This window comes from Pseudopipra pipra, chromosome 27, assembly GCF_036250125.1.
Source record: "Pseudopipra pipra isolate bDixPip1 chromosome 27, bDixPip1.hap1, whole genome shotgun sequence".
In the NCBI taxonomy this organism is placed as follows: domain Eukaryota; kingdom Metazoa; phylum Chordata; class Aves; order Passeriformes; family Pipridae; genus Pseudopipra; species Pseudopipra pipra.
In genome coordinates, this window is record NC_087575.1 from 2,133,043 (window position 1) to 2,146,488 (window position 13,446).

Below are 13,446 nucleotides of genomic sequence, written 5' to 3' on the forward strand. Positions count from 1 at the left end.
AGGTGTACAGAGGGTGGGTGTCAATGTGGGTTCTGGGGAGCAGGTGTAGGTGTTGCCAGACAGGGCAGGGGTCCTCTCACACCCACTGGCACAGCCCCCTTGTCCCCTGCAGTCCAGGGCTCAGTGGGAGCATGGCTGTCCCTGCCAGACCACTCAGCCCCTCCAAGCCTCTTTCCAAGCTTAGCCATGGTTCCCCAGCACCTCTTCATCTCCAGCCTGCAAGTGACCGAATCCCACACTGGCCTGGCCAGCACCAGTTTCCTCCCCCTGCCCACCTGGAAGCAGCACCAGCAGCTTTGGCCCTTTCCCACCCCAGCCCTCCCTCAGCCCAGGGTCCCTCTCCCCATCCCACCCAGGGGAAGGGTGCATCCATTCAGGAGGTCCTTTGACTAGACATGATCCCACATTGGAGGGCAAATCCTTCCCCTGTGTCCCCCAGATGTGTCCCCCACTGCCCCCCCATGATGTGAGGGCAGAGCCCACTGGTGTGTCCTGAGCATATGCACATCTCAGCTCCTCTTCCAGTGCACCCAAACCCAGGCAGCTCATCCCAAACCCCACATGTGGACAGGCTCACCTGCATCCCTGAGAGCCCTGTCCTCACGTCGATGGGCAGGAGAGATGCTGTGAGCCTCGGGGAGATGTCCCCTCCTCACCCAAAAGATGAACAGTTTACTGAATCATACAGAGTGGCTGGCCAAGAATCCGCAACAATGAAGGGTTTGGGCCTGGTTTATTAAATGCCTGTTCCTGGGCTACAAGGTCTGCACCCCCACAGTGCCCACAGGTCCCATCACAGCAGCATCCCGAGGAAGGACTGTGCCCCCAGGCTCCATGGCAGTGGGAAGGAGAGTGGGTTTGTCTGGAAGTGTGCATGGCTGCAGCCTTTTCTGCAGACCTTCACCCAAATCTCCAAGCTAGACTTGGCCTGGACGGCTCATCTGCTTGGCTGGAAGGGAGTCACAGGGCCCTGGGCAGGGGGAGCCTGTGCACGTTCCACTCAAGAGGGAGAAGAGCAGCACCTGGGCAGGTGTCACAGTGGGCCACCATCCTCAGACAGGTGACAGTTCAGCCCCACACATCCTGCTGCTCACTCCCTGGGATTCCAGGGTGCCCCACACCTTGGCCCATGCAGACAGACACACAGACACCCTGCCCTGAGACAGCTCCTGAGGCAGCTCTGACTGACGGCTCTGCAGGACAGTGGCCAGCACACAGCAGGGAGGGGGCCCAGCTGGCAGTGGCCCCTGTGCAACAGCAGAGCCCTGCACGCTGCTGTGACTCACTGCCCATGGTTCAGAGCCTCCCTGGAGGACAGGGCCTGCTGGTCAGGACAGAGGGCAGGGGGTGTCCGGGGGTGGGGGGCCTGTGGTCAGCGGTGATAGCGGGGGTCGGCTCTCCAGCACTCCGACAGCTTCCGCAGGACTCGCTCCTTCAGGTGGACCCTCCTGGAGAGCTGCTGTGACTGGCTTAGCTCATGAGCCTTCAGCTTGGCATAGTAGTCAGAAAACTTGTTGTAGAGGATGGAGATGGGCATGCCATTGAGGATGATGCCAAAGGAGATGCAGACAAATGCCACCATCCTGCCGAGTATTGTGTCAGGCACGGTGTCTCCATAGCCCACGGTGGAGAGGCTGACCTGTGTGAGGATGGGAAAAGATAAAATCCCACGGGGAACAAGCCCAGCAGACCCCACCAGATGGTGCTGGGACTCACCCGCCCGCCCCTCTGTGGGAGCCAGGTGTCACCTGGAGCAGTGTTACACGGTGACAGCAGCCAGCTCAGCTGTCCCCACTCCTGCAGCCTCCACGGCCAGGGCTCTGCGCCCGGGAGGCCTGGAGAGCACAGGGGTGGAGTGCTGCTGGCTGAGCCCCAGAGCAGAGATCAGACCTCTCTCTGCTCCATCCCCGCTTCACATGTGTCTCTCCAGGCCAGCTGGACACCCCGAGCTGAGCCCTCCCCAGCAGTCAGTGTCTGCTGCAGCTTCCTGCCCCCGCGGAGCTGCGGCTCCAGCGCTTCCCGCCCGGGAGCTGCCCAGTCCCGCAGGAACAAGTCTTCCTGGAGCCTCCATCCAAGGGAAGCAGGCACTGCCCAGAAATGCACCACGTTTGGTGACCAGGGAGTAGGGCTATGGGGACAAGGTGAGAGCTGAGGCAGAGAGGTTTGGGCTTTGCAGGGAGCTGTGCTCCCAGGGACAGGCTCGGCCCAGGACATTGAAAGGCTCGAACCTGGTGATGCTGCTGAGTGATTTTGCCCTTCCTTGAGGAGGGATGAATTTGAAGCAGGCAATCTGTGGTGGCCAAGGGGGCAGAAGTGATCTGTGGGATCATTTAATCTGTAAATCAAAATGCCCTTGTAACCCCTGGGTTTTAAGTGCTTTAGATACTCCCCATTTCGGAGTCAATCCCAGGTTTATTATAGTGCTCAGCTCAGCTGAGCTGCTGGCTCCTGGCACAAGCAGGGCAGCAAACAGGGGCAGCACACCCCAGTCTGTGTCCTCTCTCAGGACACAGACCGAGGCACAATGTGACCATGGGTCCCACATGCAGCCCCGGGTCCCCCATCTCAGCCCCACAAGCTCTGACCCCCTTGTGCCTCCCAATCCCAGCTGGGCTGTGATGCTGCACAAGCCTCAGGCTGCCCTGAGTGTCTGTCCCCATACCCATGGGGGCTGAACCACATCCACCCCGCACTTGGGTCCCATGACAGATAAAGCCTGGGCTGAGTCACATCCCCCTTGTCAGTAACTCAGGCCTGGAGGTTCCTAGGCCACCACCTCTGTCCCACCATCCCACCCCAGCCCTAGCTTTTGAGCCTCTGAGCTCAGTCCCAACCTCTGATTTCTTTTCTCAAGGCACGCAGGGCTCTGGGTTTCCCACCGTTACTGGGCTGGTAGGAGGGCTGGGCCCCTCCTGCCCCCTGGCCTGCAGCAGTGGTGAATCCCCCGAGCAGCAGGGCAGCCCCTACCCACGGAGCCCCCCGCCCCCTCTCTGGAAGGAGCTGTGCAAACCTTACCGCTGCCCACCACCACGCACAGGGGATACTGGTGAAGTCAGTGCCGGGGACATCGTGTTCCACCGAGTGTATGAGGGCGGAGAAGGTGAAGACACCCATGGCAATGAAGAGGAGGAGGCAGCAAACCTGCTGGTAGCACTGGCGCATGGTGAAGCTGAAGGCCCGGAGGCCGGTGGAGTGGCGCGCCAGCTTGAGGATGCGGAAGATCCTCATGAGCTTGATGAGCTTGAGAACCTTGCCCAGCTTGCTCACATTCTCCACCTTGTGCAACTCCTCGTGGTAAAGCGTGTCTGCTTCGTCCAGGTTTTCAAAGAGGAGCTGGACGTAGAAGGGCAGGATGGCCACCAGGTCTATGGCATTAAACGCTGCCCGCAGAAAGATCTTGAAGCTGGAGGAGGATATGAGCCGCATGAGGTACTCAGAGGTGAAGAAGATGGCACAGATCATCTCCATCTGCTCCATCCACATCTTCCCTGTTTTGTTTTTCATCTCCTCCACTGTGCTCAGTGTCATGCCCACAATGGAGATAAGCACAAAGAAGCTCGACATGACAGCAATGATCTTGGCTGGGACAGAAGAGTACGGGTTCTCAATGAGGTTCCAGATCATCTTCCGAAACCCACCCAGAAATTTGCCATCAAACTTATTCCCTGAGTCCAGGGGCTCCAGTTCTGCCTCCAGCTCCTTCTCTATTTTCAGGTACTCATTGAGTTCATCTTGCTTTTCCTCGAACAGGATCCGGCAGCAGCGTTGGGAGTATTTCAGATGGATCCCCCAGTACTCGATTTCCTCCACAAAGTTACTGGGGCACATCTCATCCATCACCCACAGGACCCCACTGCGGTAGAAGTGGAAGATGTAGTGGAAGACTGAAGGATCTCTGTCAAAGAAGTACTCGTTCTTCTGCACCAAGTAGTCATCGCAGAGCTGCATCTTCTTCGCGGGGTCCGTGTAAAGGGCCAGCTTCCCCAGCCTCGTGATGGGATACTGGGCCAGTACCTTGCAAGCTATCTGGAACGACTTGCCACCCACGTTAATGTTGAGCAGGTACTTGTTCCTTTGGATGGGAGTCTCGCTCTCCTCGTTTCCCTCCGCCACGTTCTGCATGGAGCTCCACTGTTTTACCAGGCTGTCCTGCGCGAAGGGGATGTGCACTGCCTCCTCCTCCAGGGTCCGGCGGCGGCCCTGGTGATCCCCTATCTTCAGGCTGGCCGAGAGACTCGCCCGCCTGGTCCCCAGCTGCCTCATGGTGCCTGGCCCTCGGGAGCCGCGACTCCTGTTAGGGGCCGGGGGACAGCAGCTCTGGCTTCATGGGAACGCTCCCGCTGGGCACACGCTGGCTGGGATGAGTGCTGCGAGCTCGGAGGAGCCGTGGAGCGGCTGCCCGGGGGGCACTGCCGTGTCCTGGTGCCACGTGGCACCTGCCAGGGTCCCAAAGCCGATTGCTGATCAGATTGTGGTTCGCGTCGCGGGAGTCGGAGGCGGCCAAGCGCCCGCTCCTTAAGACACTAATGAGATTGAGGCACTAGTCCTTTATGTAAGGAACTATTTCCAGACCTGCACTGCTCTTTTCCCTTATTCTGTTCCTATTAGCTGTTTGCATTTGCCACATGCTATCTGTTTCCTAGAAGGACATCTGTGATAGCAAGTTGGAAAGAGCATGATCTTGCCTCAGTTTACCCCTGCCAGCCCTGCCCTGGTGGGACAGGAAGGTGCAGACACACAGGATTTGTAGAGGCTTTGTACCCCCACACCAGATGCTGCTCTTGGCACTGGCCCTTTGTTAAGCACTAATGCAGTTGCCCCGGCTCTGTCAGCTGTCACAGCCAGAGAAGGGAGATGGTCGTGACCTCCCAGCTCATCCCTCAAGCCCCACAGTGCAGATTTACAGGGGATGAGGTGAAGGAACCACTTCAGTCTCCATGCAGTGCCCAAGCAGATCCCCTGTGGGACAGGTTGCTCCTGTGGCCCTGCCCTGTGCCATCACATCAGCCTTCAGCCCCACCAGTCCCACAAGCAGGGGCAGAACAGGGAACAGGACACTGAAAATGCAAGTAGGCAGTAAAAGTTCCCCTGAACTACTGGAACTGAAAAGGAGGAAATAATCCTTTGGATTTCCAAGTAAAAGGGGAACCAAAATTAAATAGGCTTATCTTTGAGGCCTTACCTTGGAACATGACCTTGCTTCAACATGTAAAACTGATCACACTGATCTCTATGAACTGGTCTAATTAAATACAGAGACCTGGAGCACAAAGCTGCTCCTGGCCCAAAACCAGCTCAGGCTCCACTACAATTGAAGTTTCTGAGCCCTGGGATTAGGACAACAAAAATACTTCTGGCATCAGACAGAGGAAGGGAAATTGCTGTCACAAAACATAGATCTTGTTTTGGCACAAGATCCAGAAAAATATGTTTCTTTCAACCCTGAAGCACTTGGCTCAGGGAGCAGTAAACTAAACCTGCAAGGTCTTGTGAGTTTGCCTCCGGGCCTCGCTCCTCATTGAACAGAGCGAGGGCTCTGCCCCACAGCTCAGACCAGCCAGGCTCTGCCCCACAGCACAGACCAGCCAGGCTCAGCCTGGGCTCAGCTCGGCAGCTGGAGCTCAGAGGATGATCTGGGACCGGCTGGTGACAGCTGACTTTGGCCACCTGACCCCGACAGCACCAGCACTTCTACAGCCCCCAGCTCAGCCCTGTCCTGCTGGGACTCCTGGAGCCCCTCCCGTTCTACAGGACTGCCCACTCTGTGCACTGCTCTGACAAAGAAGGGACAAGTTCAGGCAGTTTTTTCACCTTGTTCTAGGCTGAACTCCTCACTTGTCCCCTGCTTGGCAACAGCACTCCTAGTGCCAGTGCCATCTGTTCCTCCTGTCCCCACCCTCTCCATTCACTCTGCTCCCTGTATTTCACTCTTCTGCTACAGCTGGTGTGTGCTGGAGTCATGTCCATCCCAGGCAGGCAGCAGCACTTGCTCCCCCTTACTGGCTGTGCCAGCCCACCCACCACGAATCCTCTTTCCCAGGATGTGACAATCCAGTGGTGATGCAGCCCCTGAACTCCCAACTACAGAATTTAAGCAAATGCACAAGTCCAGGAAAATTAAAGACTCCAGAAGTCATTAGTTTCACATTCTTTATTCTCCTGTGTCAGTTACAACAGCTATTCCCACCCGTCCCTATGGAAACAGAAGTAAGGTTGTGTGCCCTTGCAAATAACTCCTTGGTACTAAAAATAGCAGCCCTGGAATAACTCAGGACTCCACACCACATTTAGAAGTTTCTCCCAGGGGGTATGGCAGCACTCACACGCTATCCAGGAGTGGAAGATCCCTGCTCCAAGGCTGATGACTGGAGTTTGCTTGGCAAGACAAGTTCCCACCCTCAAGGCACACGGGTCAGCAGCCAAGGCAGCAGCTTTGTGCACTAAGTGAACATTTGTGCAAGGTGCACGTGGCCCAAGGGCACCAGGCACTAATCTGCCCCTGCACAGCCAGTTCCAAGGCACACAGCACTGAGCCCTTTGGCTGGAGCTCCATGTGCCACACAGAGTGTCTGACCCAAGACGTGGCTTATTTCAAAGGACACCTTCACTAAAGTGCTCAGAGCCCTGTCTGACTTGGCCCCAGGGATGGGGCAGCCACAGCTGCCCTGGGCAACCTGTGCTGGAGCTTCACCACCCTCACCATAAGACCTTCCTTCCTCTTCTCCCACCTAAACCTCTGTCAGTTTGTAATTGCTGCCCCTGCCCTGTCACTACAGACCTTGGTGAAAAGCCTCTCTCCATCTATCTTACAACCCCCCTTTAGACAGGGACAAGACACAACACAGCCTCATGGAGCTGTCTCTTCTCCAGCAGCTGCCCTGATGAAGGTGCAGGACCTTGCACTTGACCTTATTGACCTTCATGAAGTTCCCGTGGGCCTGAGGGTCTCTCTGGATGACATCCCTCTCTCCCAGCTGCACCCTGCAGCCTGGTCTCATCCTCACACTGGCTGAGGGTCCCCTTGATCCCACTCTACACACCACTGATGAAGACACGGGATAGCAGTGGTCCCAGTAGGGACCCCCAAGAGACATCACTCATGTCAGAACAGTTTTATGGAAGACACCATTAACAGTGTTAGAGAAGCCACAGCCAGCATTCAGCACCAGGGTGGGCAGAGCAGGTCAGTAAAGAGTGGAGGTGTTTGTGTGAGGGAGTGTGTGAGGAGCTGCCTGCCTGGGGGCCAAGGAGCTCCTGGCCCCACACTGGCCTGGGTAACAGCACAGCAAAGCGAGAGCAAACAGGAAGATTTTAACTGTTACCTTGTGGTAGAACCGTCAGTAAAAGCCACCTGTTGTGGAACTGAGCAGCATCAAACACTAGTGCAAACATGGAATATTTGTCTGGTCTGTGCAGAGTCAGTGAGCTCCTATGGAAACGGGTTAGGAAGCCCCTATTCCATGACAAAATCCAGGGGGAAGAATGGGGCAGGTGAAAACAGGCTCTTGGCTAGGAGTAGAGGGAAACAGTGAACAGCACCTGGCATTTCACAGAGAAAAACATCTTTGGGTCCTAGGCCACGCTGGTGGGAAACAGCATTAATAACTGGAGCTCAGAACAATGAAACGTTCCTACCACCTTTGTGAGGGCTGATTTCACAGTGCCAGGGAAGATCCTGTGCTATTTCCAGAGCCAAAGTAGTCCCACAGTCTAAGACCTATTTCCAAGGGGAGCATCCTCTTCATATTCAGTGTAACAACCCAGATTTGAGAGCTGATGTCCAATTCAGTCAGGCTGTGTGGTGAGCATGAGAGAGACCAGGCTAGTCCCACCTCGTCACCTCAGTGTAAAGATCCCTGTTACCAAAACAGAAAAACACCTGGTTACTGACAGTCCTTGGAGCAAAAATCTGTTTTGACTTCAGTTAGTGCAAAGTGAAAGAAAGAAACCCACACCAGAAGATCAGTATCTTAGTATGGGTGCTCCATGTCCTTGGCAGCAGAGGAAAAGGGAGAGTTCTGCTGCTTCAGGGCAGACTGAAACCCCCAGCACCTGGCTGATCAGCAGCAGGAAAGCTGGGAAAAGCAATTCCCGGAGGGGAAAGCTCTAGAGGCCAGAAACACAGGGAAAGAAGGCATTTTTCCCTCAGGCACACAGAGCTCATGGGTGCAAGACACTTACCCTTCAGGGAAAGGAGCCTATCTGGCTCTTGTCAGACATAAGCTGTTCCCTGGATGCTTTTTCAAGACTGACGGTGTTAGATCGGCTTTTTGCTTTGAACAGGCCCCACACAGCAACAGAACCTGCAGCTACCAGGATGCTGAGGAGCCCTGGAGAGGAGAATGCACAAGCAGAGACTCACTGACTGCCCTGGTCTGGGCATCAGGACTGGGCCCTGCTGCTCAACACCACGAGCCAACAGCCAGAGATGAGCAGCTTCCCTTGAGGGCAAAGGACAGACAGAGGGGAAGTGAGTTAGTGCCAGATCGCATGGCATGGCCTTTCCAAGGACACAGCACAGCCAAGGCAGAGCAATAATTAAGCTGTGGTGTCAGGCCTCCCTCAGCCCATCCAGCACAGCAAAAGCAGCTACTTATACAGGTCTGGAATTGATTCCATCAAGATACTCAATTTACCGCCCATGGCAGGACCAAGACCACGTGCAGCACTCTGAGTCTCACATACCTGCAACAATCAAGATCCACGTGTAACCTTGACTCCTCGATGGCACAGAGACCCCAAGCTCAGGAGTAGCTGAAGCCTCTGTGAGGAAAGAGAGACAAGTCCATCAGGCTTCCTACTTACCTTACAATCAGCACTCAAAGCAACCTCCAACCCACACCTGTCTGAGTTCCCAGCTCACCTCAAGAGTGCCAAAAGGTCATTTTCAATTTATCTGCCGCTGTGATTAGCCCACATTGGAGGAAAAAAGTCCTACTGGAAACGCTAACAGTGAAAGCTGGGATATTTCCCAGCTGGAGCTGCAGCATCTCGACCTGTCCTCAAGACACTGGGAGGCCACAGGTACAACCAAAACACAGCTCATCTCCCCACCTGCCAAGTGAACTGGTGCAGGCACCAAACCCACACCCAGTCTGCCACCCCTGCAGTAATTCCCCTCCTCTCCACACTCATGGTGCTGCAGTTCCCGGACACCACGGAAACCCCCGGGTAAGGGAAGGCAGAACAGCACTTCCAAGCACAAAGGACACCCCACGGAGCCGAGCAGCAGGCGCCGGCCGTGCTGGGCGTGCAGACACTGCCCGGGTACCGGACGGCCCAGAGCTGCCTCCCTCATCCTCATCCTCATCCTCATCCTCTTCCCCTCAGCCTGCCCATTCCCCAGGGATCAGAGGAGCTCGGGAGGCAGACAGACTCCAGTGCCGCCGGCTCGCTGGAAGGGTTGCGTGTTCTGGAAGAAGGAAGCGGGTGCTACAAAGTCGCTTCCCGAGGAAGCCCCGGGGGGCGTCAGCGCCGTCCCAACCGGAGGCAGCCGAAGGTGGGGGTCTCCCGCAGCGCTTCCTCCACCCACAGTGACCCGCAGCTGCCCCGAAGAGGCCGGAGACGGCGGGGAACAAAGGCTTCCGTCCGCTGTGCCGCCCCGCGCCCCCCGTACCTGCGCTGCCGGCGGGCGGCCCCGCCGAGCTCCAGGGCGGGGTCAGCGCGGGGCCGCCGGGACTCGGCTCCGCCGGGGTCGCGGTCCCGCAGTCCTGCTCGTCCTCCTCGTCCGCGCAGTCGGGGTGGCCGTCGCAGAGCCAGTCCCGGGGGAAGCAGCGCTCGCCGGGTGCGCACTGGAACCGGTCCGGGGGGCAGCGGGACGGGGCAGCTGCGGGGACGGTGTGAGGGGCTGAGGGGGGCGGGGGGGGCAGGAGGGGGAGCCCCTGCACACACCCCCCTCACAGCCCGCCCGGCGGAGCCCGCGCGCGGGCACCGGCCAATGAGAGCGAAGGGCGTGCGCGGGGAGCCAATGGGCGCCGCCCGCCCGGCCGCTCCCCCGACTCACCGTTCTCCGGCGGGAGCGGCAGCCCCGGCGGCGGCAGCGGCAGCAGCACCGCGAGCACCAGCGCCAGCCCCGGCAGCCCCGGCCCGGCCATGCCGCGGGCCCGCACCGACGGAACGCCGCGCTGCCGCCGCTCGCGCCGCTACAGATGCAGAGCGCGTGCGCTCGGGCCCGGCCTCCACCAACCAATGGGATGCGAGGGGTGGGCGGGGCCCTGGCGCGGTGTCACGTGAGCGGGGGGCGAAGGGACCCCCGGACAGGCCCGGCTCGGCCCGGGCAGCGCTCCCGCCTCGGCTGCACCGGCCTGTTCCAGCACACGGAGCTGCCACTGCCTGGATTAGCCCCCTCCAAGCTCCGGGAACAGCCGCGCTCTCCCGCGGTTCCCTGGAAAACCACCAGCACCGCGGTGGCCCGTGACCTGCTGTCCCCGGGGAGGGGCCGCTCAGAACCCGAGCTGCGTGTGGCCGCAGCAGGACAAGGGGACTGCGGTGGGAGTGCCACAGGCTGCTGAACTTGTCTCTTCCTTCAGAACCAGAGCACCAGCAGGCCCTGTGGGCAAGGCTGTGCTTTACTCAGCTCTGCTCTTCGCTGACATTTCATTTATGGCTCACAAATCCCTCAAGCCTGTGCTCAAATCCCTGTGCTGTGTCGCTATTCCATCAAGCAAACCTTACATGGGCATTAAAGAGCAGTAACGTGAACAACTCAGAAGAGACAAAACAGGGAGGGGGTGTAGTCATAGCTTTAAATACATTTATTAGTAAGATATCAGCTCCCTGCAGCACTCCTGAAGCCAAATCCACCACAGCCTCCCTGCTGAAGCTGCTCTGGAAGCACCTGCACCATCATGCAGCCTTGGCTTGCTCCCTGCTCACAGGTAGGGCTGGTCCTTGGAAATCTCCCACTTCCTAAGAGGTGGTCCTGGTGTCACTGCTTTTTTCTGTGCTGTTGTCACTGCAGAGTCTGAACTGTGGCAGAGGAAGGAAGAGAGAAGAGAGGCTTTAGTAACTCTATGGAAATCACACTCAGGTTTAATCAGTCCAGGTTGGAGTAGTCCTGGAGGGGTCTGTTAGTCACAGTCCCAGAATGGTTTGGGTTGGGTTGAAAGGGACATTGAAGATGTCCATGGGAAGGGACACACTCTACTAGCCCAGGTTGCTCCAAGCCCTGCCCAACCTGGTCCTGGACAATTCCAGGGATGGGGCAGCCACAGCTGCTCTGGAAAACCTGTGCTGGGGCCTCACCACCTTCATAGGGGAGAGCTCCTTCCTAATATCCCATCTAATCCTGTCCTCTGGCACTGGGAAGCCATTCCCCCTTGTCCTGTCCCTCCAGGCCTTGTCCCAAGTCCCTCTCCAGCTCTCCTGGAGCCCCTTTAGGCCCTGGAAGGGGGTCTCAGGTCTCCCCAGAGCCTTTTCTTCTCCAGGTGAATACCCCCAGCTCTCCCACCTGTCTCCAGAGCAGAGGGGCTCTAGCCTTTGATGCATCACTGTGGCCTCCTCTGGGCTTGCTTCAACATATCTACATCTTTCTTGGATGCCCCAGAGCTGGACACAGGTGCTCCAGAGCACAGTAACTGAACTTCCTGCCACCTCGTTTATTCGCAAACAGACACTGACACAAACAATTAGTTCCACGTTCTTCTACCAACCTGAGTAACTCTGCACCACGCTCCTGATGTAAATGAGGGCTGAGCCCGCTCAGCAGCGACAGCACCGCCCAGGCCAGACCTACCTGCCGAGTTGTGCCCCTGCAGCCAGAGTCTTCTGCGCCGCCACCACCACCACGGGCGGCAGCGACTCGCGGCGCCCGTCCCGGCCGCAGTAATAGTTATCGGCGAACTTGTGGCTGGGGCCCACCGGGAGCCGCGGCGGCGGCTGGGTCCTGGGCAGAGAGCATTCCGAGCATCAGCGGCGGCGCCCCGGCTCCGCTCCGCGCTCCGCGCCCCGCCCGCCGCCCGGCCCGGCCCCGGCACCTCTTGGCGATCTCCCCGTAGCGCAGCGCCAGCTTCTCCTGGAGGTTCCGCTGCAAGGCAAGGCAAGGCCGGAGCGGCTCAGGCGGGGCGGTCGCCGCGCTGCGCCGGGGGCTCCGCGGAGCCGGTGGCGCAGCGCAGCGCCCCGCGGGGCAGGGGCTGCTCTCGGCCCCCCGGGCCCGGCGCTGTGCTCACCCCCGCCAGGAAGTTTCGGAGCTTTTGGATGATTCCCGTCGCCGTCGCCATCTTGGGCCGCCGTGAAGGGCAGGGCCGCGGGGGGCGCCGGGAGCGCGCGCGGGGCGCGCTGGGTCTCGCGAGACTCGGCGCTATATAAAGCGGCGCGGGGAGGCACCGCCCTTTTCTGCGCGGAGCCGCCATGGACACGAGCCGCGTGCAGCCCATCAAGCTGGCCAGGGTGGGTGTGAGGGGCGTCGGGGGGCCCGGGGTGGGTGTGCGGAGCTTCGGGGGGCCCAGGGGGGCCGCGCGGCCGCGCTGACCCTCCGCTCTGTCCCCACAGGTCACCAAGGTGTTGGGCCGGACCGGGTCCCAGGGGCAGTGCACGCAGGTGAGCGGGCCGGGCCGGGCCGGGCGGGTGCGGGGGCCGGGCCCGGCCGGGCTGACGCGGTGCCGCCCCCGCAGGTGCGCGTTGAGTTCATGGACGACACGAGCCGCTCCATCATCCGCAACGTGAAGGGCCCGGTGCGAGAGGGAGACGTTCTCACCCTGCTGGAGTCGGAGCGCGAGGCCCGGCGGCTGCGCTGAGCGGGACCTGCCCGAGCGCCCGTCCCTGGGCCGTCCATCGGGGGATGGAGCCTCTCGACCGTCCCTGCATCGCCCGTCAGGGGATGGAGCCTGGCGGGTGGGGAGGAGCGTGGTGGTCTTGTCACTGCAATAAAGGGTTTTTCCAGTAGCCCCGTGCCCGGGTCTCACTCAGCAAGTGCCTGGGAGCTCTGTCTCATACCTGAGCCCCTGCCGCTTTCCTCGGGCTCAGCAGGGACAGCAGCACGCCCTGCTTGTTGCTGGGGTTACACGTAATGCATTCTTTGTAATATCATTGCGTTATTGCATCTTTATTGACCTGTCACAACAAAAATAACCGTGTTTTGATTACAGCAGCCTTAATCCTGACCTTCCTGGTAAGCAATTTTCTCTATGTAATAGTGAAGTGGTGCCAGAAACTTATGGGACCTCAGTGGAATTTAATCACAAGTTGGAAATCAAGCTGGGTACCAGCTTGCAAAGCAACAGCCTGCTGCTTCTGTCTGTCTGTCCTCAGTAAGCTGTTCTCTGAATGCTGCTATAAATACACCTACTTGCTGTCCTTCCTGTCAGTCACATGCAGAGAGCAAATGCTTGTCTCTCCCCTTTGATTTACTGACTCCTCTATCTCACTTTCTTCAGCTTTCCCCTCCACCACAAGATCAGCTAGCAAGATGTATTGCTTTAGGATATTACGTGAAGCAAAAGTATGGCT

The 13,446-nt window shown here is 58.6% G+C and overlaps 4 protein-coding genes across 5 annotated transcripts; 1 reads left to right on the forward strand and 3 right to left on the reverse strand.

Annotated features, from left to right (window-relative positions):
- Positions 1-716: 716 nt before the first annotated feature.
- Positions 717-5,564, reverse strand: LOC135403441 (potassium voltage-gated channel subfamily V member 2-like). Its single transcript, XM_064637499.1, has 2 exons — positions 3,016-5,564; positions 717-1,639 (listed from the first exon to the last, which is right to left on the reverse strand). Exons 1-2 carry the CDS (start codon positions 4,261-4,263, stop codon positions 1,373-1,375), a joined length of 1,515 nt encoding a protein of 504 aa, XP_064493569.1. The 5' UTR covers positions 4,264-5,564; the 3' UTR covers positions 717-1,372.
- A 572-nt stretch (positions 5,565-6,136) lies between these two features.
- CD320 (CD320 molecule) lies at positions 6,137-10,157 on the reverse strand. 2 transcript variants are annotated; one of them, XM_064637509.1, is made up of 5 exons: positions 10,004-10,156; positions 9,617-9,826; positions 8,686-8,763; positions 8,182-8,330; positions 6,137-7,856 (listed from the first exon to the last, which is right to left on the reverse strand). In XM_064637509.1, the coding sequence occupies exons 1-4, from the start codon at positions 10,092-10,094 to the stop codon at positions 8,185-8,187; spliced, it is 525 nt and encodes a 174-aa protein (XP_064493579.1). In that variant the 5' UTR covers positions 10,095-10,156; the 3' UTR covers positions 6,137-7,856; positions 8,182-8,184. The 2 variants fall into 2 exon arrangements, with proteins under 2 accessions (XP_064493579.1, XP_064493580.1); XM_064637510.1 differs by lacking the exon at positions 8,182-8,330 and having other exon boundaries at positions 10,004-10,157.
- Positions 10,158-10,739: 582 nt separating this feature from the next.
- NDUFA7 (NADH:ubiquinone oxidoreductase subunit A7) lies at positions 10,740-12,288 on the reverse strand. Its single transcript, XM_064637508.1, has 4 exons — positions 12,168-12,288; positions 11,976-12,025; positions 11,735-11,884; positions 10,740-10,968 (listed from the first exon to the last, which is right to left on the reverse strand). The coding sequence occupies exons 1-4, from the start codon at positions 12,216-12,218 to the stop codon at positions 10,872-10,874; spliced, it is 348 nt and encodes a 115-aa protein (XP_064493578.1). The 5' UTR covers positions 12,219-12,288; the 3' UTR covers positions 10,740-10,871.
- Positions 12,289-12,294: 6 nt separating this feature from the next.
- On the forward strand, positions 12,295-12,882 carry RPS28 (ribosomal protein S28). Its single transcript, XM_064637512.1, has 3 exons — positions 12,295-12,387; positions 12,490-12,537; positions 12,612-12,882. The coding sequence occupies exons 1-3, from the start codon at positions 12,349-12,351 to the stop codon at positions 12,732-12,734; spliced, it is 210 nt and encodes a 69-aa protein (XP_064493582.1). The 5' UTR covers positions 12,295-12,348; the 3' UTR covers positions 12,735-12,882.
- Positions 12,883-13,446: the final 564 nt, after the last annotated feature.

What these genes read in the sequence shown, in the direction of transcription:
- LOC135403441 (XM_064637499.1), bottom strand. Translation starts at nt 4,263, where the DNA reads ATGAGGCAGCTGGGGACCAGGCGGGCGAGTCTCTCGGCCAGCCTGAAG. An exon ending in GTGCGTGGTGGTGGGCAGCG is followed by an intron (nt 1,640 to 3,015) that starts GTAAGGTTTGCA and finishes ATCCTCACACAG; the next exon opens with GTCAGCCTCTCCACCGTGGG.
- CD320 (XM_064637509.1), bottom strand. Translation starts at nt 10,094, where the DNA reads ATGGCCGGGCCGGGGCTGCCGGGGCTGGCGCTGGTGCTCGCGGTGCTG. An exon ending in GCCGCTCCCGCCGGAGAACG is followed by an intron (nt 9,827 to 10,003) that starts GTGAGTCGGGGG and finishes CCGTCCCCGCAG; the next exon opens with CTGCCCCGTCCCGCTGCCCC. An exon ending in GTGGATCTTGATTGTTGCAG is followed by an intron (nt 8,331 to 8,685) that starts GTATGTGAGACT and finishes TCTCCTCTCCAG; the next exon opens with GGCTCCTCAGCATCCTGGTA.
- NDUFA7 (XM_064637508.1), bottom strand. Translation starts at nt 12,218, where the DNA reads ATGGCGACGGCGACGGGAATCATCCAAAAGCTCCGAAACTTCCTGGCG. An exon ending in TACGGGGAGATCGCCAAGAG is followed by an intron (nt 11,885 to 11,975) that starts GTGCCGGGGCCG and finishes CTCTCTGCCCAG; the next exon opens with GACCCAGCCGCCGCCGCGGC. An exon ending in GCAGGGGCACAACTCGGCAG is followed by an intron (nt 10,969 to 11,734) that starts GTAGGTCTGGCC and finishes CCTCTGCCACAG; the next exon opens with TTCAGACTCTGCAGTGACAA.
- RPS28 (XM_064637512.1), top strand. Translation starts at nt 12,349, where the DNA reads ATGGACACGAGCCGCGTGCAGCCCATCAAGCTGGCCAGG. An exon ending in AGCCCATCAAGCTGGCCAGG is followed by an intron (nt 12,388 to 12,489) that starts GTGGGTGTGAGG and finishes CTGTCCCCACAG; the next exon opens with GTCACCAAGGTGTTGGGCCG. An exon ending in CCCAGGGGCAGTGCACGCAG is followed by an intron (nt 12,538 to 12,611) that starts GTGAGCGGGCCG and finishes CCGCCCCCGCAG; the next exon opens with GTGCGCGTTGAGTTCATGGA.